Source organism: Pipra filicauda, unplaced genomic scaffold (genome assembly GCF_003945595.2).
Source record: "Pipra filicauda isolate LSUMZ 115617 unplaced genomic scaffold, ASM394559v2 scaffold84_size4826128_pilon, whole genome shotgun sequence".
NCBI classification, from domain to species: domain Eukaryota; kingdom Metazoa; phylum Chordata; class Aves; order Passeriformes; family Pipridae; genus Pipra; species Pipra filicauda.
The window spans coordinates 1,652,575-1,678,130 of NW_024105031.1; the positions used below are offsets into that span (position 1 = coordinate 1,652,575).

The 25,556-nt window shown below is 35.5% G+C and overlaps 1 protein-coding gene across 3 annotated transcripts in view; it reads right to left on the bottom strand.

Moving 5' to 3' along the window:
- The window catches only part of KCNH8 (potassium voltage-gated channel subfamily H member 8), a 174,302-nt gene that overhangs the window by 61,767 nt on the left and 86,979 nt on the right, over positions 1–25,556 (bottom strand). For 2 of the 3 annotated variants that reach the window (XM_027717439.2, XM_039390639.1), the window contains exons 6-7: positions 13,936–14,096; positions 8,186–8,393 (exon numbers count right to left, since the gene is read on the bottom strand). In XM_027717439.2, coding sequence (XP_027573240.1) covers positions 8,186–8,393; positions 13,936–14,096 — 369 coding nt within the window. The remainder of the gene's footprint in view (positions 1–8,185; positions 8,394–13,935; positions 14,097–25,556) is intronic. The other variant, XM_027717440.2, reaches the window with a different exon arrangement.

Sequence of the window (25,556 nt, forward strand, 5' to 3'; positions counted from 1 at the left end):
AGAGTGCTTCATCACTACATAATGCTTCAGTACTTTGGTACATCCTTGTCTTTCTGCAAGTATGTGCAACGTAGTAAGTACTGTTTGTAAATCATTTGTAAGATGAGTGCTTTGAAAAGTTTCATAGCTTCAAAGTAATTTTCTTGTTTTGGTTTCCTATTTTATTCCTATTCATTATTTCTACATGACACTCCAGGGGCTAATTATTTCATATAGTACTGCACGAAATGACCCAAATTAGTTGGCTAAGGCTTTCAGATACTGATACCCCAAGATACTTCACAAGAGTGGTAGCCATCAACCATTTCCTTCTTATATTAATTAGAAGTGAATTTTCAGCCGTGCTTCCCACAAACAAAATGGACAGGTGAGTATAGAGGTATTTCTATTCCACACAACAATGGACCTTCAATACAGGTACCCCAGGTCAACAGAGCATTTATTTATTTTATATATATCTATATCTATAAATATATATAGATATTTATTCTACTAAACTGAAGATGCCAGTACTCATGTATGACAAAACTATATTTTTTAAATTCTTTTTCTTAAAGATACCTCTTAAAAACCAGAAAGAAAACCTTAAAAAAACATAATTCCAAAGGCACATGTTCTGTTATTACTAATGACAAAAAGTGAAGAAAACCGATAATCAAAAATGTAATGAAGCAGACTGGAAGAAAAATTAAAATCAAACATTCAGGTACAGAGATGACAGACTGAAATGAACAACTGATCATTTATTTTGAATGATGCCCTGTGCAATGTAGTCAGCATGACGTTCTTTCCTGCTCTGTGCCAGGATTTATAAATTTATGCATGTCAGTTCTAACCCGATGGATGTTTGTGTTTAGAGCAGTGAAACTAGACCAATATTTTATAGTAGAAGACAGCTTTCTTGGCCAAGACCCTTGGAAACTTACAAATATTCTTTCTGTCAGTAAGGAGGATTCATTTAGTTCTTATAGTGCAACAAAAAAGCCTGAGCTGCTGTTCCTACCAAAGAAGACTGGGGAGTGCAGGGCACCTGTGCCGAACTTTGCCATCTGCCAGATAGCACGAGAGCAGGTGCCAGCTGCAGCCTTTCCCAAGGCTCCAGTTGTGGCTCATTAGTACTAGCTCTTCATAAGCTGAACATTTGTTGAAATTACTAGAAGCTGTTCTGATGTAGGTCCAGGTTCAAACTCCGGAAGGTAGGTCTGGAATACAGAAGTAGGTACATGCACCTGCATGCACCAAACACATCATCTGTGTCCAAAAACTGACCATTCTTTAGCGTTACATTTTTACCCTATGTTTTTCATTAGCTGATTTTCGTGACAGCCCCAGTACCTGGAAATCTGTGATCACACAAAATCTCAGCTTTCATATTTTTTTAAAACTAAGTTGCCAGTGTTGCCAAGAATATGTTGAAAATATGAGCCTCAGAGGGTTCAAAAGCAGATTGGCAATCAGTCTTAGACTGGCAATCAGATTTAAAAATCCCATTATTTTTCATACTTCTCTTTGTTTTGGTTTTTAAATGCTTAATTTAGTAAAAATTTCTCACATCACATTCAAACCCAATTTTTTTAATTATTTAGCAGAGGAGACAAAGCTGGAATGACCTGAGATCATTAACACAATTTATGTACAAAAAAAAATAAAAGTAAACACCAAACCTCTATCTCAGCTTTAATACCACCTTGTTTGTCATGTCTAGCCATTTAAGTCATTACACTCCTTTGTAAAAATATCATGATGCATTAATATCTACCTGCTTCTAGAGTAGTTATGAGGTGCAATACAATATGAAAAATTCTAAGAGTCAAAAGTTAAGTAATTATTATTTAACAAATTATCTACTGTATTGATCAAGAATGTAAGTAACGACACTGATTTTTCCAATATGATTTCTAGTGTTATTTACCCCATGGTAAATATGGATATTTACCATAAATATGCTGGATCCAAGAGCACCAGAAACTTAGTTAAATCACTAACATACATTATTTGAGAAAGAACTACCAGATACATGTACCTAAAAATAGTCTTTTTTCTGAAAAGAGGCCAGCCAGAGTTTTAACCCCAATAAATATACCAATGTCTTAAGTATCTATTGTCAAGGTTATACTTAAATCTGTACCTTCAGAATTCCTAGTAAAATTGCTCAGAACATTATAAAAACTAACAATTGCCTCGGGTTTCTTAGAATAAACTTGGAAAAAAGTTCCTGGCACTAAAACTTCCCAAGCTGTTGAAACTCAAGAGAATTCAGGGCAATGTCTCTCTTAATGGATATTCCAGTGATGCTGACTTCAGTCTTCTGACAAGACTGAAGCTACCTGGGGACCACAAAGGACTTGGGCAGAATTTAGGAACACAAGCTCAAGAATGTAACCTAAAGTTTGCATCTAAGACATAAGACACCTACGTTTTGGACAATCCATTTCAGCCAACTTCTACATCAGGCCAGAAGTGCCACTATCTTCACATGATTAAGAAACTTGGAGATTCTCTCCTATCTTCACCCAACAGGGATCCTTCAGCCACCTTGTCCCTGCACCTAAATTCCCTCTAGGACTCAGTGGGGAAGGCAGCTGCGAACTTGGGCTGTTCACTTCAGCCCAACATGAGGTATATAAAACCTGAGTAAAAGGGCCTGAAGGCACAACCCTATTTTCAACATTTCCTACTGGCACCACTCAGGTGCTGTGTACCTTATTCTGTACCTAACTCTGCCACTGAGAGCTAATTGAGGGTATTCACTCAAAGTCAGCATCCAGGGCCTTTTAAAGGCTCACACTACCAGTGTGTGCTGGACAAATTTGGTGGGGGAAGTTTTGTATTGCAGAATATGAAACTACAGTGGTTCAGTCACAATTGAATTCTTGTTTTCAAAAATGCTGCGAAGTATAAAACTAATAGAAAATGAGTAAAAACCCGAAATGAAAGTGGAAGTATTACATTGAAATAAAGATTTAAATAGCGGAATAACAATACCCTTTACAGACCCAATTTTAAAGCTTCTCCCAAAGTAAGCCCGTATACTTTGTTTTCTATAAAAGCACAGGTTTTTTTTTTTACGTATTTTGCATTGATAACAACATCTCCATAGTGAGAATGTTGTGTTACTATAGATGGACTAACAAAAAGTTGCAGCTAAATTTCTGATAGACAGGAAGAATTTTTTGGTTTTGAGACAATGACATAAATTTTACCTGACAGCTTTGACTACCCAAGGGAGCCAGTATCCTGGCTCTTGTCCCTCTCCTAATCTCCTCATTACACTCAAGACACCTCATCATGTGGTTCTTACAGAATTAATGCCTTCAGCAGTAGGAAATATTTTCAATATTATCTGTTCCCCGCAGAGACAGATTGAAAAGTCATTTTCTTATATTTGATAAGAACCTGAGGGGGAACAGCTCAGTATATACTAATACGAAAGACCAATCAGCAAATAAAGAACCTACACCTAAATCTAATGCCAGCTAAACTACAGAAACGAGAACCAATGGAATTAGAGTGTTACAATCAGATGGAAACCTCTACATAGTCTAGCCTCTACTCTGTGTCAGGTAACAGAAAATTGATCTTATTTTTATAGGTTGCTTAAAATCATTCCATGTCTCAGGGAAACATCTATTTCACCAATGAAAACAAATGAGCAGAACAAGGTGGAATGCAACAGAGAGAGACCTGAAAATGCTAGAAGAGAAAAGCAGGACAAGAACTGTACCACTGCCTCAGGTGGGTGGGAATGATCCATCCAGCATTTTTGTCTTTTATCAGACGTTAGAGTCAAGCTGCTGCACATGGAACAACTGTTTCCTGAGATGGGAGAACTTGCTGAGGTAAAGGCTTCTAGCTCTGAAAACAGTGCCCATACTGCATATCTTCCAAACAATTCAGTTAAATGTGGCAATACTAGAGCTACGCAATAGATCCAGATTTTAACAGAATGCTACACTGCTATAAGACCGAATGCCACCACATCATGACAATTCATGAATAATATACCCAAACACTACACCTTTCTCATTTTGCAGCCACATGGCTAAATTTGTGAACGTAACCATGTTTTTATGTTATTTGCAATGATAATGTTGCCTGAATAAGGACAAAAAGTGAAATAAAGCCTTACAATTAGGTCCAGCAAGAACAAAGCAAATACCATTTTCAGTCCTGGGTATTTTCATAGGAAAAACTGTATCACTCCCATTGCCCCAATCCAAATGCAAATTAAGCACCTAATTTGTTTAAATTCGCCAGAGATACACAGAAGCAAATGCTGCTCCCACTAAAGTCAATGTGCATATGGGGCTATGGTGCATATCCGATGGCACAGCAAGGTTCAAAGTATTATGTTAACAGTACTGCAGCTTTAAAATATTTGCTTTAAGTGCCAGCAAACCTCCTTGAAATCTGTGCTGCAGTGTTTCTGAGGAAGCACTAAATGGAGTAAGGAGGTTGCTAAAAGCTTTTTCTCCTCTGCCTCTTCCTCCAGCCTGCACCTCTCCCCCCTCAAAAAAAAAAAAACAGCAGCAAGCATAAAAAGCAAATGAATTTTCATTCCAGGTATCATTTTCATTTCTTAGAACAAACCCATTCCTATATTTCAGCTATTGTATACATTGCATCATCCATACTCAGTGCACCAGTTTTTCAGGTGCACATCATCTGAGACACTCCAGTGAAGAATCAAAAGTAGAGATTCCAAAGAGCAGGCACATTTCTTTAAATGAAAAATAGTATAGGATTCATAACCTTTGTACTGTATTTTTAATGCTGTCAATTAGAAAGCTTCTTAATGGCTGGAAAAAATTTTGTATAAGATGTATTGATTGAAACTTGAGTCTTGAGTTTTGGTATTAATGTATCAAAATTAAAAGTTAAAAAATTAAAATCTATAAATATAAGGCTTAGGATCTATTTTACTGCTTTGCCTGCTGTAATAAGTCTCTTTTACATGCTCTCCAAAAATTTTAAGTTGAGGTCTCCTTCAGGAGAACTGAATGCCCTCAGTGTCTTACAGTAATATTACCTTAATTATACTCCAATCAAGATTTCTTCTGTATACATTATTTGCTTGTGATTTATTATTATCTCCAGATCTCATTTTACTTTCCTTAATCCACTCATACTCTAAATCATACTTACCATTCTCCCCTCAACATATCACCTATGTGGATGCTGTGAGGTGTAATGAACTTGTTACTGAAAGTTTTCTTAAGGTGAAAGGAAAGTCTAGCTACATATAATCAGCGGTATATCACCAGAGTAGCAGAAGATATTGCACGCAGAGGGCCAAGACTTAATTTCATTGTATTTCACCAGCAAGTAGTTTGCATGTGGAGAGCAATAAAATTGGCACTGATTGAAAAAATTACATAATCTAATTTTTCTGCTCATATATGTGACACATAAGCTTATACAGAAATTTCATCAGTTCTGAAGTGGTCTTTGCAAAACAGCAGCTTCATGTCAGATATCTGGAGTTTTTTGATCTCTTTTCTTTAAACCAGTTTCTAATACTTTAACATTTTAAAACTGTTTCACTTAAAAAAAAACCAAGCAAGCAAACAAAAACTCCAAACAAATCCCCAAAGCCATAAATTATTTAACTTACAACGTTAGAAATAACCATTCTGATAGATACAGACTAATATCTGTAAGAGCTTTGCAGGAGTCATTACAGTGTAATTTTTATTATACATTTATAGCATCTAAATATTTTAGAGACTATCTACAAATAGAACAGCTTTCCAGGCAAAAATGCAAACCCACAGTATTGGAAAAACAACCAAAACAAAATCATGCTGTAAGCCAAATGGTGAAGCCCTTTTTCCAGGTAGGAGGCTAAAGTCTGAGAGTACACACCATTAAGAAGTACCTTGGCCCATCCAATGTGGAGGTGCCTTGGCCCATCCAATATGGAAGTGCCCTGGCTCATCCAATGTGCTGCCATGCCTGCAGCTGCCCAGGGAATGTCACTGAGTCTCACAGGCCAGGACAAGCTAATGGTGAGGGGCTCTTATGGAGCAGTTTCTGCCTGGGAAGCCCACTAGAAGACTATCAGTGTGTGATAATATAGAAACAAAACTCTTCACTGAGACACAAATAGGACTTCTCGAAAATGTCTCTGGTCTAGTTAAACTGGGATTGCTTCTGATGAGGTTGTTGGGACATTTTCTTGTTATTGCCCTAGCCCAAGAAAGGAGAAAACTTATTGGTGAAAGCTAATGTTTTCATAGCAATAAATGGCAAGAGCCCCAGGGTATATGAAGAGAGTTTCCTGACTGCGGCCTTGGCCTGAGGAAAAAGGAGCATGGGGAGAACAGCCAGCAGCCCTACCTGGGGAGCAAGGACACAGTCCATCATCATCATTTGGACTGCAATGAATGCTTTGAAACCAGCTATTTTTTGTGGCCTATATAAGCTGACAATGTGTCTTCATAGCTACTTCCCACTAGAGACAATTATTATTACTACTATTATTATTATTATTATATGGATTTGTTTCTCTGTTAACAGTATTTGACCAATTTTTGCACAGTGGGCTTTCTTTGTATGTTCTCCCCTGCAGCTGCAGTCTTTTCTTTAAGAGGTTTGCACTCCATGAGAATTTCAGCAGCAGGTCACAGACCTGGTTCACAAAGGGGAAGAGAAAAAAACAACTAACTAGAAGAATAAGAAACTCCACAAAGCTTTAAGTAACCTATAAAAGAAATAGGACTTCGTTTCTTCTTTTCCTCTACCTGTCCCAGCATCCTCACCTCTCTGAGGTCAACCACCTTTAACATGCTTGTCTTTTTTCCTTCAGATTTATGGTTATCAGATGATTTAGACAGATGCTAACAGGGTTAAGAGAAAAGAAATCAAAGGAGATAAGAATAGGACAATTGCAGTTTGAATGCACATCACTGAGCCTTTGGCCACAGGTGTTTGCATTATTACCCCCCCTAGATATTTTTTCTGTTGGGAAACTCTGCCTGACCATTAGACAGTCCGTTTATGAAAGATACACATGCATTCTTTTTCTTTCACTGATAACTTATATATTAGAATTTATCTGTATGCTTTTTAATCATGTCTTCCATATCTAATAGCATAAAGAAACTATCCAGGCTTCCCTTCTCCAGTTAATTTTACTGCTGACTTGATTTCCTCTCCTGCTTCAGTGAATAGATTAGGCTAAAGGTAACTACAAGTAGAATTAAAAAGATAGAACACAAGGAATCAGAAAGAAAAGGGAGAAAAGGGGGTTGTTGTGGCATCTGAGAAAGACAGTAAAAGAAATGTGCTTTTACAGTAAAGTCAGAATGACCCATGTGGGAAGATGTCGAGTCTCAGCTGTTGCACTAGTGGGTAACACACCTTCAACAGTGTACGAGTACCTGGTGGTGATACTGTACGAGTGGTGAGGGTGTACGAGTACCTGGCTCCTATATAAGGTATATTATTTCCCCATGGTATCATCACATGTGGGTACAACTCCTAAAAATAATAATAAACCTTTAACAAAAAATGAAAAGCTTAAAATCTAAGGAACCAACATGGAACACTCAACTAAATCAGAATAAAGGCTGGAGTAGAAAACATTGGACCAAAACTGAGCATCCCCAAACCATCTCTCCACTGATAAACACCTCATGTGCTCTGCAAAAGAGCATAACCTGCAAACCCGCTAAAAAATAGTTCCAGAGGGAGTTTTTAACTTGACATTTCAGGGCCTATCTGATTTAATGTATAGGAAGGAATAATCAGCATACGCAAAGGAATGTCTCTGTTGATGAATATTCCTAATTCACAAAACCCATGAACTTTCTCATCTATTCTTTTACACTTTCTGTCTAGCCCTTTCCTATCCAGATCCTCAATTTTCAAAACTTTGAATCACTCTTAAAAATCTCATTGTTTTTTCTTTTTGCCAATTTCTTTTTATTTTAACCCTCTTTTTCAAATTGGCCCAAGATTTAGAGCGCCAATCTCTTCCTTTTTTTCTACAGACAGCACCAAAAAATTGTGTAAGACTGAACAAACTCCAAAATCCTGAGTGACTTATACATGTGCTTTTATATATTTACATACAGATGATGATGATGATGATGATGATGATGATGATGATGATGATGATGATGATGATGACATATATGGATATATACATGTGTATATGCGTACATAGGATGAAAGAACTTACCAATGTCCCAGGTAAGGGGGTTATTCTGTTCCATCTCCCTTTTCCCTATGACATACCAAATACAGGCCATCCAGTGAGCAAGCAAGGCAAACATGGACATGAGAAGCGTGAGAACGATTGTGCTGTGCTGGGAGTAACGATCCAGCTTCTGAAGGAGACGCAACAGGCGGAGCAACCGCACTGTCTTTAGAAGGTGGACAAGGGAAACCTAGGAGAAGATGGAAAGAAAAAACTTGTCAGCAGCTTACTTCTACCACACAGATTTCTTGCTTCAATGAAAGGAAATTCAAAAGCTCTATGAAATTTTGTCCGCTCTTCACAGTTACATAGCTACGAGACTAAATCTTAAGACAGCAGAGAATAGCAAAGAAGATGCTTTGAAATATGTGTTTAATTTTGATGTGTAAATCTATAATTACTATTCCTAGTTTAAACCAAACAAACTTGAAATATTGGGAGATCTTTCCATTAATTTTTTTTATACAATCTTCTTTCAGATTTAGCTTAAAAATTTGTGTTTGTGAAAAATGTATTTTTCCCAGCTGTAGAAGAGAAATATAATTATCAAACTGACCAATGTTCATTTGATTGTAATATGAAACCACAAAGTAAATATCTCCAAGCACACGATGACTTTCAGTTTCTTCTAACAGTAGACCTAACAAATATCTATGAGATGAAACCAGTTTATAATTTACCCTGGAAGAGATGATAACATATAGGAGATATTTTGCAGAACAAGGAAGCAGAGAAGTTCGAGAAGACTCAGATTTGTTCTTCTGATTTAAACCTGTGTTCACAAACCCGGGCATATTTTACTACTCTATACTAAGCTGTAGCCTAAAAAAGCTTGCATTAAAACTTCTAATACCACTTCTTAAAATCCTTAGCTGAAATATTATCACCTTTCAAGTTTTTGTGGCAAAAGCAGCACCTAATCTGCTCAGCATTGTAACTATACATCAGTTTATGAAGTGTATGGGCCTTGGCCTTGGAGGAGTTTCAGCACAAAGCGAACAGTCTCTGGATGACCCCATCCCTGCCAGGGCGTCCTGCAACCTACATCCAACACCAGAGCGTGCACAGCTCCCAGTTTTGCATGGTATGTATTTGGCTCATGTTTCAGCTGTTGGGTTGAGTTAGCAAAAAATATACAGATTAGGATCCAAATACTTCTATTTTTTTAAGATTAAATAATCATAATTTTCATTAACAGTAAGCTGCTTTTTCCCCCCTTTATTAATGAGACATTAGGATTAATGCCTACTTGTATCCTGGCTGCTACAGGATACATGCATCAGCTAGAAAAATAACATCAGACTTCACATGTCTTCCCACAGCCCTCCCAGACCACAGTAATGAGCTCTCTGAAAAGAAAGTCTAAAAGCACAGTTCAATCAATATCCATTTGCTTTTGCTAATCCATAATAACCTGAAGCTCAACCTTTCTGTTTCTGTTATCAAAAGTAATAATCTGAAATCTAAATTTTATAGGTGTACATTCATTAACAGCTAAGTTCGAGATGACTAATAAATTCTGCAACATGGGGTATATTTTATTTATTCAAAGACTTAACAACTCATTGATTTTATTCCAATCTCAGGATTTAAGAAGGTGCAAAATCTGAAAAGAAGAAAATTAAAAAAAATCTACAAACTTTTTTTTTTTTGGTTACTACAGTTTTGATAATGCATAAGTAATTCTCCCATAAGCTTCTTCAATGGGCAGTATCTACTGCCCATTGTTTATTGTTTTTTCCTCAAGAACCTTTGCATTTTTTCTCATGTATATAGCAGAGAAAAAAAGAAAATCAACAAAACATGACACTTTTAAAAAATATTTTGAAGTTCACTGCTGCAGAGTAAGATCTGACATTGGAGCACACAAACATTTACAAGGTCTTTTCTTCTTGCATTTCTTTTCTCCATCTTATGCCATCCACAGTGTCAGAGAATTAGTTATGTCTGTGGTCATAAGCCCAAGAACATCTGCAAGTCTGGGGCAGAAGGCTGCAAAATATTTGGAGTAATTGCTACGATTGTATTAAAACAATCATATAACTTTTAAATTATGATTATTCTATGAATGATATATAACTATACCAACTGCCTCTGTTTCTGTGGTAGTTCATTTCCCAAAGTCCCATTTCTTCCCTTTTATCAGCTTGTTTGAGCCAAACATGGTTCTCATAACATAATGCACTTAAATGTGCACTCCTAACATAAATGGGTCCCTCTTCATGACTGACTCTTAAAGGTGTTGTACCAATATATAAACATATGTATAATGATTGTGTATATAATGATTGTATATGTGCTATGGCATACACACTGAAGCCTTCATCTTTACATGGGAACCTATGTTCTACTATATCACAACCAAATAATTATAACTTAGGTGAAATTATTTTTTTATTACATTCCTATAAATAAGAAATTGCAAAAGGACTGTTACAGTGTGCCCTACCAGTTTTGCCTAAGTTCTGACCATTTTTATTAAGCTACAGAATGCTGGTAGATATAAAGACAGTGAATCATATACCATAATATTCTTTTTAATGTGGAGATATGTTTCATTTTAAGGCCTAAGGACTACCTCATTTCAAAATAATTTCTAGCATAAATTTTAACACAGATGTAATTAATCATATGCTATTACACTGAATTTTCTCATTAGTCATGCCAAACACTCTTCTGGTATTGTGTCCAATATGTCATTGGAAGATCTAAAATGCCATCAGGCAGCTTCTTTTTCTATGTCACAAATTTAGAAAGACAAAATGAGGAGTCAGCACTCATACTTGTGCCTGCATAGATCTTGTTTTGCCCACAGATATAAAATCATCAAAATTTTCCACTTTGTTAATCGTTTTAGACTAGCTGGGTTAACCTTTTTCTGTCAAAATGACAGGGACAAAATTTTATCTGAGACTAACACAAACTCCATCAGCATAGTCCTGAGAAGTACTGAGAATAAAGTTGCTACAAACCACTGATTAAATTCTCTGCTCAGAAGAATCATCTCCCACAAAAAAAAAGAATTAATAAGGAAACAAGAATTTTTTATTTTTGTCCACCTGATTAGTTGGTTTTTTTCTCAAAAAATGATACTCTTGCTCTAATTAACAGTTACTCAGAAAGGAGTAAATTCAATCATTATAACTAGTGCTTAATGGCCTGTTTTTTACTTTGGCAACATTTGACAACACATTTCCACAAATTAAGGGATCCTTTATGTTAGATGAACACAATGATGGAAGTAACTGGGGTCTCAGCATGCTCTGAGGTTAAGCAGGACTGCACCTATGGTCTCAGACCTCCAAAGAGTCCCCAATTTAATGGTAGGGCAGAATCCCTCCAAGGTGTAAAGGCAGTAGAGCCAACTCAAACAGTTTCACTTTTTTTCTTTCAAAATATATCCAAAGATAGCAAAAGACTCCACAGCATTTACATGCACTCTGGCTCCATCAATCTTCCAACTGGAGTATGACATATATGTGCCATACATACCGAGGTATGTATGGCACTATACCTAGAGCTTCCCTAAAGGTTTGGCCTTTGTGCCGGGGTCTGAACAGCAAAGGAGTGAGATGCTCCCTGATGCCCTTTCTCACCGTTCTGTTGAGGCAACATCTGAAAGTCGGTGAAGTGAAAATCTGAGAACAGACATGAGGAAATGGCTTATTAAAGCATAAAGTCTGAAAACAGCAGAATGTGATTGACACCTCCCCCCATTCTTGAAACCGTCAATAGTGATTGTTGTGTTGAGGATTATATTAACAGTTGCCAAGTCTTGTCATGATACGAAATATGATGTAGTAAGGCACTGTGTTCCCATCGAGGAATCACATAGATAACAAATAATGGAGTTTGCTGGGGTGAATGCAGAGTGCAGACTCCAAAATTCTGGATTTGCTCTCAATTACCAGAGGGAAGAGAGGGTTGGCCCTTGACTCTCTACTCTGAGGGGGTCTTTACCATATAGCAGATAGTTACCAAAGCTGGGTCACAGCCAATGAAGGAAGCAGATTGGAGCCTGCAAAATTTTTTAACAAGGTGTTTAACCTCTGGAAACAGTCAGGAAACTACGCTTGTCAGTCAATGCTAATTTTAAAATCAGCATGGCTATATATCATTTATTATTTGGGGCTTAGTGCTAGTATCCACTACTAAGAGAGGGCAGTTCAGTGTACCCAGATATTCTTAATCACCATATTAGAGATCTTATTATAGGAAAACGTTTAGAAGTACACCAGTCAGGAGATGTGTATTAATCATGTTACAGTAGCATTTTTTAAATTGTGACATTTTAACTGTAAAAATTATTATTGGATAATACTTTCTTTTCCAGAATTAAGTACAGAAAGCATATCAGTCCTTCCAATGGAGAACAAAACAAAGATAGGGATTTTGGTTGCTATTTCGTTTGTTTGTTTTGCTTTGGGGTTTTGTTGATTTTTGTTTGGGTCTTTTTACTTTTCTCCTTGAAGGAAAGGGTAAACCTGGTTCATTTAATGAAAAATTCTTAATAGGAATTACACCAACAGAGTTATGCTAGCTGTTTGGTTTTAATGTAAGGGATAAACTGAGATAGTAATGTATATAGAGATTATCCACTGGTTATAAAAAAACAATGATTGAATATGGAACCATTAACTGTCTGGTTTTAACAGCTACTGCACTAGCATCAGACTGATGGTTCTTAAAGTAACAAATGGAATGAAAACAAAGTTAATTGAAGGAAATGGAACTAAATGATAAAATCAAACATGATACCTTACATGGGATCCTTCCTGACTAATGTCTTTCTATGTAGCTTTTTTTTTTTCTGATATGCATCTATCCTACCATCTATGTGCTTGTTTGTAACTCACATTTAATGAAATTGAGATTGAGTGCATCTCTTTAGGAAAGATCAAAATTCTGAGAATTAGAAAGTGGACAGCTAAAAACCTTAGTCTCTTATGGCAAAGGTCCACAAAATTAAGAAACCTCTACTAACCTTTTTTTGTAAAAATTAAACTTTCTGATTTGGAGGGGGAGGGGTTTTTGTTTTTTGCGAGGGGTTGTTGGTTTCCTTGTTTGTTCTAATTTTGCTCAGTAGATTCTTACTCTACTAAATCTAGCAGGGCTAGCAGAAGAAAAACCTTTATCTTAGCATAAGTAAGCCAACACAAACATAACACGTCATGATTGTGACATCACTTGATGTTAGAACAAACATTTTTCAAAGCAGATTAAGCCTTTTGTCATCACATTTTTAAAAAAGATGAGTTGAAACCAAAGCCAAAGTTAGCAACAACTATAAGCAACAGGTGTTAGAAGACACAAAAATTGGTAATCATGCTGTAATTTTTACACTAGAATGCCCAGAGGTAAAGAGAAAGAAGATTCCTGGCTGAGTAAGAATGCTGACCATAACAATGAGTTACTTTACCACCGTAAAAATTTATGAATCTTGAAAAATTAAGGACTGAATTTATGAAGCATAAGGGAGCAAAAGCCATAGAAAACTGTGTTTGTGTAATTAAACATGAAGCTAACATAGGTGCAGCTGTTTACAAAGTAATGATAATTAAATTAGAAATTGGGTACATCCAATATGAAAACACACCACAAAGCTGAAAAAGACAGCAAGATATTTTAGTTCATTATGTTTTAGTTTCCAGATCTGGGGAAAAAACCCAAAACACGTCAACAAACCCCTCTTGAAAAGAAAAGAACAATTAAAAAGACAGGTTTGTACTTACCACAGTGACGTTGAAAGCATAAAGAAGATCAAAAGGAAGTGCAGCAATTAAATCAATGATAAACCACGTAGTCACGTAGTGGATACAAATAGATCTTGCTTCAAATATAACTTGGCCAGACTTGCTGACATATGTTGTTCGGAAATTTAAAATAATATCTGCTTAACAAAGAAGGAACAGAATCAGAGACAGTGATTTCTTGATTCCTGGGGACAACACCAGGAATCCAGCATAACACTGATTGTTTTTCTTATGCATCACGAATACCAGATGAAGAATCTAATACAGAAACAACAAACCCATAGTGGTAAGAGATCCACATACATAGAGTTAACTAATTGATGTATGATTCTTTGCAAGGAGTAAACAGAATGTTTAAAACATTTATAACTCACTGATTTGAAAGGGAGCTTGAATTAAAAAACACCACCCACACTCATTGCTCTTTAAATTGTACCAAATATTGATATTTTTCTTAATGAAAAATAAAACTATGACTTCTGCCCATAAAATTTATTTATATTTCTTTTGAAATAAAAGATCATTAATTATTTTATTTAAAAAGTGTAATTAAAACTCTTAGTGATAACTGTCTAGCACAGAGGACAAATGTCATCTTCAAGGATAATTGTTTGTTTATCAACTGAAAACTGCTGAACACACTTTAACAAAAGGCTTTTGGGCTATGGTGGAGGCCACAAAAGTGATATGAATTTCTTTGTGGCTTGTGCATTTTGTATGTTCCTGTCTAACATTACAGAATGAGTGTCTTTCAACATGAGATATACTTTTGACGTGTCTTGCTAAAACACATTAAAACTCTAAGAAAAGCTCAGGTCTTGACAACAGTCTCAATTATTTTCATGTCCTACAAGACAAAGACTATAATCTGTCCTCAAGCTATGCACCCTGTTTGTACTAACATTAGTGAGAACTACTTGTATAACTTTTGCAATGTCAGAAAAGAGTGCAGTCAACCATTAAGGCTGATGTTTTACAGCAAGACAGCTTTAGGGGAAAAAAAAAAGATTGATTTGCATTTCTCTCTACATGTTCTTTAGGTAGGCTACAGTAAGACTGAGTAAAGTAAGATCTTCAAGCCTGTTAGCCATAATATGCAAAAAGCCAGGTAACAATTTTTTTTCCCCACTGAGGGTAAAGAGGAGAAGCAGAGAGAGATTCAGCACACAGAGAGGATCATGTTGGATCATTTCTTTGGGGTATCAGGAAAGATTTCCTTAGGATGCATTTGGATCAAATGCCCAGTTCTAGATCTGGAAAATAATTGCTTGCCAGGTTTCACTAGCATAAACTTTTTATGCTGTCTTCTGCAGTTTGAAGCTAGACAGTCTGTTATGATCATTTGACATGCTCATTAACCTGTATACTGTTAGTAGTGAACCTATGATATTTTTAACAATTTGATATCTGCCACCTTTGACCCAGTAGAATTGAGTGTCCTAAACTAATGAAATCTTTGGGGGAATTCTCATTTTGCACACTATTGATCCTGCAAATTCTTTAAGGTTTCGTGCAAAGCCTCAGCACAAAGTTACCAACACACATATTCAAGGCTATCTAGTTCCATGGACTGAGGTATGGCAGGTTCATGCTTTATGAACTACTGTTTTCATTCAACTAAATCCTCAGGCTGAACAGAACATATAAGTAAAATCAGAGATATAAAAATTTTAGATTACCTCAACTGGCTCTGCACTCTTAAAGCTACAAAAATGTTATGAAATTTTCAATAATACAGTTAAGATGGGAAAATAGCGTAATTTTATATGGTTCACACTGACAAGGGAGTCAGTTTGACTCCACAGGTGTTTCACAGAGATAGTTGGTTAATATTCACATTTCCAGATCAATATGGTAGCATCAGTCACATACATAACTACTTCATGCAGATTTGCTTGATAGAGGTAAGAAAGACATGGATATTTACATCACTAGTATTTTGAAACTTCTCATTTGTCTCAGAAATTCCAAAGTGTTGTTATCAAAGTCAGAAAAAAGATTTGCTTACTTATTGCACATTAGCATTTATGGAACAACTAAAACTTTAACAGAAATGGAGATAAATTCTTGCTTTAAATTCCCTTAAGACTTCCAGTACACCAAAGGTTTATCAATGTGCACTGCAATTCACTGTTCAAGACTGAAGAGATTAGAGGTTTTTCTGCACTGTACCTCTTTTTGCCTTCTTATCAAAGCAATTTAGGACAACAGCACCAGATAATAGTTATATATATGTAAAATCAGATAGGAAAGGGTAAGTGCCTCTTTCTGCATCCAACTTATTAGATAAAAGCCCATAGGGTGGAAAGCAGGTGTGATCCATCTCATGTTTCTTGACAGCTTTCTGAGCTATACTTGAGTGTAAACAATTTCTTCTGGGCAGCCTTATTTACAGCTTAACCACTGTGCTAAAGTACTTATTGAGAAAGCTGTAAAGGAAAAAAAAAAACAGAACTCCTGAGTCAAGAAACTTCTAAGAGCACAACAAAATCTTTAGTGCAAGTTTAGAGGCTTTAAGAAAGGCCCTTAAGTCATGTATAAACATGACTCTCATGATCTCTTTTTTTTTTCCAGAGATTTTACTGTGTTTAGCATAGATACACCTTGTGTACTGCCTTTGTGTTAAACACTCACGCATCTTAAGCCAGTTAGGATCTCCTCCTTCCCCACTCACTGCTGTGCAGGGTGAGCCTGTGTGGACCTTAAGCGAAAAGTGTCAGTCTGTCAAGAAGCAAGTTATTTTGCTTATGTCAAACACAAAGGTGAATTTGACCTGAAAGCACTCCACAGGGAGAACTCAAGATTTCCAGTTTCAAGAGGCTTGGAATAAGAAATCGTATCACCTGTACATATTGTGTCCAAAAATGGGCTTCTGCTCCACACACCCTCTTGATCACAATTGCCTGTTGATGCAACTCCCTTTTGCTTTTTGAGTCCTGCTCCTCTGAGTCCAGCTCCTCCTTCTCTTTAGCCTGCAGACTGATCACCTTTCTCTACCATTCCCACACAACAAAAACCAAAAGCCCTGTTAGGCACTAAGTCCCTAAGATGCTCCCAGAGAAAATAAACAGTGAGTCTGTGAAATCCCATGATTTGTCTTCTGGTTGGATCCCATGGCTAACTAGCCCAATCTGCATGGATTGTCTCAGTCTATTATTTCCACTACTGATAAGGTATGGGCACACATCCATTTAAAAAAAAAATCTAGTAAGAAATGTGGTATCTCTAAATCTCATGCAAAGATACACTGAAATATTAAAGGAAATGCATTTTTATAAAAAAAAAATCTCATTTTTTTCAGCCATTAAATGAATTTAAAATTGTTATCTATATGCAGTTGCAGTTCCTAATTTATTTATACATTTTGCTCCAATTAAGTTCTTATACAGTATGCACATCAGTAGCACCAGAAAACTGGGACCACTATTACCCTAATGTTTTCCAAGTTTGCCATTACCATGGTTACACGCTTTTGTAATATTTTCATTTCAAATTTCTGAAGCCAGTAATGTGATCTAACCAAAAAGCTCTAAATGATTACTTTCCTTGAGTGTTCTAACTCCCCTATTCATGACAATTTTCTTTTTCATAAGCTTCCAGTGTGAAAATCCATGCCCTAGCATGATAGCTCAGTTCCTAAGAAAAGGCAACTTATTTCATAGTTGGCAACAAGAGATCTGGGAACCCTAAGCAAGCCCTAGGGTTTTGAAACTGTTTTGTGACCTCTCTTGAAGTAAAGCCCTATATGACATGCCACCTCTTCTACCAAGCCATCCCTTTCTAGATTCCTATTTGCACACATTCACACACAGATACATTCACTCAGTGAATGGTATAAAAACACCGGTTTAAACTGGTGTTCAACAAAGGGAAAAAAAATTACTTAAAACAATTTGAGATTCTACTTGGTGCATAATGCAGATTGCTATCCTAAATAATATAACAGGAATGAAAACCATAAACTGATACACACCAAGCCAATCTCTTAATCCTTAAAATAATTTCCAGTATAATACCGCTTTTACAATTTCAAGAGAACAATATGTGTTTTGTATGATCTCAATTCCTAGTCCCTTTTAAAAGAAAAAATTTGGTGTCCAGCTGAACCTCTTCATCCATAAACTGGATTATTTTACCTGAAGCAGTTGATTTTCATGTGATAACATGTTTTTCTCTCATTAGACTTGATTTAAAAAAAACCAAAACCAAACCTGCTGGGACCAATCATATGATCAAGTTACTGTTTAGGATTAGTCAGGATTCAATAGGATTCAATAACTATTCATGACACACTTTTAGATTTCAGCAAATGCTATGTAATATACCTCAGCTTAACTCTCTTTTACTGGGAAGTAAATTAAGTTGAAAAATCCTGTACCTTTAGGGCACGTAGTATACATATAAGCAGTGACCGGGGGATTGGGTGACACACGATGTTTTATTAGACTGCAGTCATTCAGTCCTGTGCTTGAAACCCAGATGATTCAGGTATATTAATCCCATTGGTCTTCAGAGCAGACAGTTACCTACACCACCTCCCTCTTCTAGATGGTATGACTGACTCTTCTCTAATTTTTTTTATTTTTTTCATTTTCCTTTATGCGATTTTACATGGATTGTCTTTGGCTAGCAATACTTTCCCCAAAGTCCAAGTTCTTTGATCTATCTGATCATTTGAGAGAATGTTATTTAATTACACAAGGATAATGGTATTAGGATCTGGCCAGAGAGCTTTTAGGAAAGATTCCGGGAAATATTAGTGCCATATTGCTTGAAGAACATTTTACCTGTCCCTATATCAGCTGTTATTGTTTCTTTTCTACTGCTGATATAAACTCAGATGTTCCTAGTAAATCTCCTAGGAGCAATTTATTCAAATGGAAGTGTGATCTTTCAACTCAACGTGTTCCTTCCAAACATCTATTACCACATTAGCGTGATGATTTTCTTTTAGATGCTGACAGGATAAGGTGAGGGAGATAGTAGTGGGTTTATAGAGGAGAGGAAAGGAAAATAACGCTGATTATACACCATTGCTTAAGAACCTGGGCCACTATGAAGTCAAATAAATTTTGCAAGAATAAAACCCACAGAGATTAAGTACTAATTAACCAAAATGTAAGGACTTTATAGAATAAATATGTAATATATAATAAAATACATACTATATAAATAATGATATATCAAAATAATGTCTTTATAACAGCCTATTGCAGTTGCTGAAGGAACAGCATTTTTTTTTCCTTTTAATAAAGATATATCAAATGGTGAACAGATACTAAGTAACAGAACATATAAACTATAGAAAATTTGACATCAAAATCAAGACCTGTTTGGGAAAGAGAAAGAAATCGCTGGTAGTCAGGAGGAAGAAAAATTACAGTTTTAGGAAGGAAATTCTAATATGCAGCTTTAGTTCCTTTGTAGTAGTGGGATGCCATTATGAGAAAAGCTATGAATAATCTTGTGGGAAAAACGGATGTATTCAATAAATACTTCTAATCTAATTTTGGGATGAAGCAGTCAACTATGGTTGTGTCATATCGGATGCCTAACTGACAATCCAGTGTGCCCTAACCAAGAATCATCAGGTAGCAACATTTTGAAACAACAGGACTACTAAATACTTAACAAGATGTCACTTCTGCAACTTGATGAAAAAAACCAAAACAAATAGAAATATGCCCTTTACAAGCCATAGGGGAATAGAGTTGTGAATTCTTCTTCCTCTAGGGTCTTTGAAGAAGAGCTGATGTTCTTCAGGAAAACATGCTTTAGCCAAACAGAAATTAAAATTAATAACTGGATTAAATATACTATCTTTAAGACTGAACTAGATGGTAAAAATTTTTAATTCTTATCAGAATCTCTATTAACTGAAAGGTCATATAAAACTACATATAACTGAAGTCTCAGTCGTATTGTGTTGACGTAAGTAACAGTGAGAAGGAAGCACACAGACCAAATTTTATACTGCTAGAAATTAAAGAAATTAAGTATACCAAGTTATGATGTTTAGGTCCAAATGGACTTGAAATCTAAAACGGAATATCAAGACTCCCTTTTGTACTACCAGGATGGTGTTTTGTTAAGTAGAAAAAATTGTTCTCTTCCACAGCTTAAACAGAAAAAAAAAAGAATCTTATTGAGGAGCATGATCATTAAAGAAAATTATGGAAAAGGATCAGAATTAGTCCTTAAGCAACTGTACATTTTAAAAGGCAAAATATGGCTGTGAAATATACCTCTCCCTCCTATTTTTCTTTGTGTGTAACCCCAAATAACATTTTCTCCTGGCCATTAGCATTTCAGAATATTGTGCAAACAACTCCATCTGGCTTGTGTGGACAGTCACAGGGCTTGGGAAACTCATTTTAGAGGTACATTGCATCTCCATTGAAATAAGCTATTTTTTAGAAGTCCTGTGGATTTAGCTGGATGACTAGAATTCAGATGAACAATAGAAACATTAAAAGCTACAAATTCTTAAAATCTTCAGCACAAGGATATAACATGGTATCATGTAATATGATGGACTTCTGAAAAAAAAACTTCTGCTGGTGTGGAATGACTATAATTCATAGGCTTTGTTCTGTTAAAGTCACCATTGAATGCACTGAACTGTTTTACCAGTCAAATTTCTCCAGTGAGAAGAGTTTATTTACCATTTGACACCAAGTTGCTCGTCATCGTATAGCACACGAGAAGTGGCACAGTCCCTGTCCTAAGGCAGTGCTATGACATATGTTCTCAGGCTTGATTTATTACTGTTTGAAAAATAAAAACTTTTTTATTGATTTTAATGGAGGAAGATCTAGAGGTATGATGGATCATAGCAGAACTGATTCCCAAAATCTATCTGTAACTGGCAGACTGCTTTGTTCTTCCTTACTGTCTGTTCTTACAGTGGAAAGTAATGGGATGTTGATGTCATATTCAAGTGGAAATACTGCTTTGCTTGGGTAAATTATCCATTAATATAAAAAAATTGAAATCTGAAAGGATTAGTGGTTTAAATGACTACAGTTATAACAAAAGTCACTCCTACCAGGGGTCAGTGTTAATGCACTAACATGGTATGTTCTATCAAACACTATATTTAGGCTGCTGTGCCCATTAATGTGGACAAGAATGACCAGCATACCAATGTTAAAAAAAGGGGGATTATTTTTAACTCTGTACTGTACTGAGAGCCCATTAATTCAAATCATGAAACTGAACAAAAGATCACAAACCTAAAAAAAAACCAAAAATCCACATTCTTTTATAAGCTTCCTTGATTTTTAGCCTTTGGGGTTCACCCTTTCAAGTTGCTTTCTTTAGTTATGAGGGTGTTAAACTGAGATTAGCTAATCTCAGTTCCAGTAGCTGGTACACCAGAAAAGCATTACATATCATGACCTTTGTAGTAACATACTAGACACTGGGAAATTCTTATTTCTTATAAACTATGCTCTGCCTTTTGAAAATAGACTCAACCCCTGAACATATCGAATAGTTAAATATATTATATTGACTTTTCTACAAAGATACAGGCTTTGGAACCTTGAAAGAAAATCAAAGAGTTAAAAATATTTCTGAAAAATGAACTGCTCACTCTGTCTTGAAAAGAAACTAGTATTTGTGACTGCAGAAGTGTGAAAGTTTCTACATGGATAACTTTCTTAATAGAACCTGCAGAAATATGGCAGAAAAAAGCAATTACAAAGACTGAAGTAACATCAGTCACATGACTTAACTTTTCACTAAATTCAATGTGTGTGAAGCAAATTGTTGGGTGTGTCATGAACACAATTGACACAAATATTGAGAAAACAATGCAAAGATCAAACAAGTAAAACATTCAGTGAGCAGGGGGATAACTGCTTCATGCACTTAAAATTTTTGACCAGTTCCAAGGGGGAAACCTGAAATATTTTTATCAGAACTTACCTCATGCAGTTTGACAACATTTCACATAGATGTTATCCCTAAATCATTAAATAAAAGAAAGAGAAAAAAGACCACATGCAAACTCACAAAAAATTATAGTAAACTATTAAGTATCTAATAATTTCCTTGGAAATTACCTAGATCATTAATTAAAAGATTTAATCTTATTGAAAAATATGAAAAATATAGTTTTGTTTTACCACTGCGTTATAGGATAGTAAATGTAAATACAAACTTTGTCTGACTGTAGCTACAATGCAGGTCAGTCATACTCTGTATAGGAAGGTGGTTTTAATTTTGCATACCTGCTGAAAGGAAACATAGCACAGTGGAAACTACATAAAAACTGCTACTAATAGCATTTCTGAATGTGTAGATGGACTATAGGTGAAGCAAATGATTTGTCACACTGACTTTTATTTTTTTTTTACTGTAGCACCACAGCTTAGAGAAAAAAGATGCAGAGTCAGCCCTTAAGTTGCTCTTAGCACTCTTAAGTGCTCAGAAAGCCTATATCACAAGTCTCATTGCAAAATAGGAAGAAGGATAGAAAAATAATATGCCTGACAAGATTCGTTTAGGACAGCTGAGAAGTGGAACAGTGATTGTATTTGCCAGAAGCACAGAGGCCACCAGCTGCCTACCAATCTCTCCCCAGAACATTAAAAAATTACACATGGAAATGCTGCATATTTCAACTTCTATTTATTAATAGAAGTTGAAATATAAGATGACAGTTGCTCCTGTCATGTTACATGTGTTTTTTAAATGGCCTTTATCCTGCATAATCTGCTTGTTTTCTTTTAGATATTACTTCACAAAATCAGATTTTGGAATGCAGCCTGTGCAGTACTTCTTGGATTTTACCTTTAATTTTGATGGTATTTGGCACGATACATAAGGATCACTTCCTGTAAGCAGTTCAAAAGCAGTTTACATCAATGTCATTCATTCTGGCCTCAGGAAAAGCAGGAGTTCTCAGAGGAGCACTTTTCTTGGCTTAACCGTAAGGAATAACTTAGGGTAGTAAGTGACATTTTGGAGTAGTGATTTCTTAAATCTTTGGTTAGATCTACAAGCAGACATTTTTCCATTCTATGAGAAGCTGGCTACTGATGTTTAACAACGACATCACATTTCTGCAAATGAAGAGAAGGAGTCAGCAGAGCCAATACAAGTAAAATTTGCAGGGTACCTCCATTATCATAATATTTATCTGCATCTATCTGAAGGTACAGAAATGTTTTCATGAAATAATCACTTCTTATGTCTTATACTTGTCTCCTTTATGCCAGGTGGATGTTTTTGTGCATGGAAACAGCATCTAGTATGCAGACAAGCATCTCTTCTTGCACAAGGTGTGCAAGGAAGCTTATTGTAAAAATGTCTAATATTATTGTAGTCTTGCCTATCTCAGTTTGATGCTTTGAGTGAGAATCTTTAGGAAATTTATTACTGTTTTTCAGCATAAATATTTTTTACTGTTTGTTCATGTTACTATGTAATCCATAGACCACGGACATTTCATTATGACCTTCCCTCTCAAATACTAGGTATATCAACAATGTCAGTCTGTTTTCAAGTTTTCTTCATATGCTTTCACAGATGAGACCATTTGTTGCTCAGAAATAAATTCCCAGAGATAATTTCAAACCAATCCCTGGGTGTTTACCTGAATTTTAGCATATTATGGCCTGAAAGCACACTTTCTTAAACATGGTTCAAAACACTTCCAAAATGCACAAGTTCTTTTAGATATTAGGTTTCCTAGACACAGATTTGGTTTTACATGACCTTCTGTGCACTGGCAAAGATAGGAAATTGTAATTATTATAATAACAATAAAGAACATGAGAGAAAAAAGAAAGCAAACCTTCAAATTTAAAGCAATCTAATGAAATCTATAGCATTTAATACTTCCTCATCTTTTTCCAACAAATTTCATTCAAAATATGTTATTTTCAGTACAGTAATATGCACACTTAAATGACTGTGTAAATCATCAATGATGGTATGAATCTCTACTGGGTTTATGCCATATTTTTAAATCTCTACATATTAAACATCTGAGACTTAAGGACTTCATATGATTTAAAACAGTTTTTGAATGATTTTGAGTCATTTACATTTGTGATAGATACTTAAAGGGCCCACAAGTCTCTTTAATCTACAGTATCATGCTGCACAAATCCAAGTTTCAGGGCTTCAAAACATACTGCTTTAAAAAAAACCAGAAATTGCTGCTAAAACACTTCGTTAAATAGCATTTAACTAGAGAGAGAAATACACATACAAACAGAAGAAATCTTAGTAATCATGATCAGTTTTCTCTCTTGAAAGTGAAAGCCATAGATAAAGTCCTCAGGTGAGAGTATGTGTGCATAGAGTGTAGAAAGGGATGGGTATGTGCTTTTTTTTCCACAGGCAGCAAATTAGTACATTTTAGAAAATCACTTAAAATAATCTTGCCAGTGTGTTTATAAAAAGTCTAATTTTACAGCTATAATTAATATCCAGTGCTTGTCTTATACTAAAAACTAGATGATCCACAAAGAGAAAACTGAGCACTTCTCTCTATTGTTGCTCCTGGCCACCTTAGAATACAAAAAGGCACCTTTGATCTTATTCATCAAATAATGCATTACCATTAGCCTGAAAGCCTATAGATATTTTTGCTGAACCACGGCATTGATCTCAACTCCTGTTGAAGGCATCCTATTCAAATAATCCTGTGAGTGAGCAATAAGGTATTGATAATTTTTTAGGCATTGTTACTTTCTACAATTAAGATGTTCAACAATGTTTTAAAAATGCAAAACAGATAGAGAAAGACAATATATGAAAACTGGAATGAAACTGTTGCAGAAATAAAAACACCACACTGGATAGTTATGTAAGAGTAATAGTTATGCAATCAGGAGATTGTAACTAATTAAATGGAATGAACTTGGTGAGAGATTCTCCCATCTTTTTTCTCCAAAAGACAGAAAAATTTACAAATATTGTTGAAAATTAACCAAGATCCATTATGCTTCTTAGAAATATCAAAACTTTAGGCTCCAGACATACCTATCCACAAATGAAGGACGCAGCTACTGCATAGGCAAATACAGGGACATAAACTTTTAAGCAAACAGTGAAATAAAGCAGGTAATATCCGTCGCTAGCTGAAACATTTCTTAAGATAATTATTTTTGTGTTTGTTTAAATACATTAATGCTAAAAAAGTTTTCTCTGCACCTATTTATGATTTTTGAACATGAAACAGATAAAAATCTATAAAACTAAACTCTATCTTTGGCTAGAGGAAACAAAAGATTTATTTACAGGGGGATGTTAGAGAACATTTGCACACATTACAAAGAATAACAGATGTGAAAGTACACTCAAACATCACATCACACAAGTTATCAAAGCACTACCATATATAGGAAAGATCAAGTGCAAAATTTAACTTAATTTCAGAAGACTTAATTGTGTTTCCCCTTCAACCTCTCCCCCAAAAGTATCAAAAAATGGGTTGTTATTATAATTTTTTATCTTTTGGCTATGTGTTAGAGAACTTTAAAGGCTAAAGCAGTTAAACCTTTAGCTAGATCTACTCTTTTCTCATAAATAATTTAATTCATATCAACACTCTAACTTGTAAGCAACCCAAGTAAGGACAA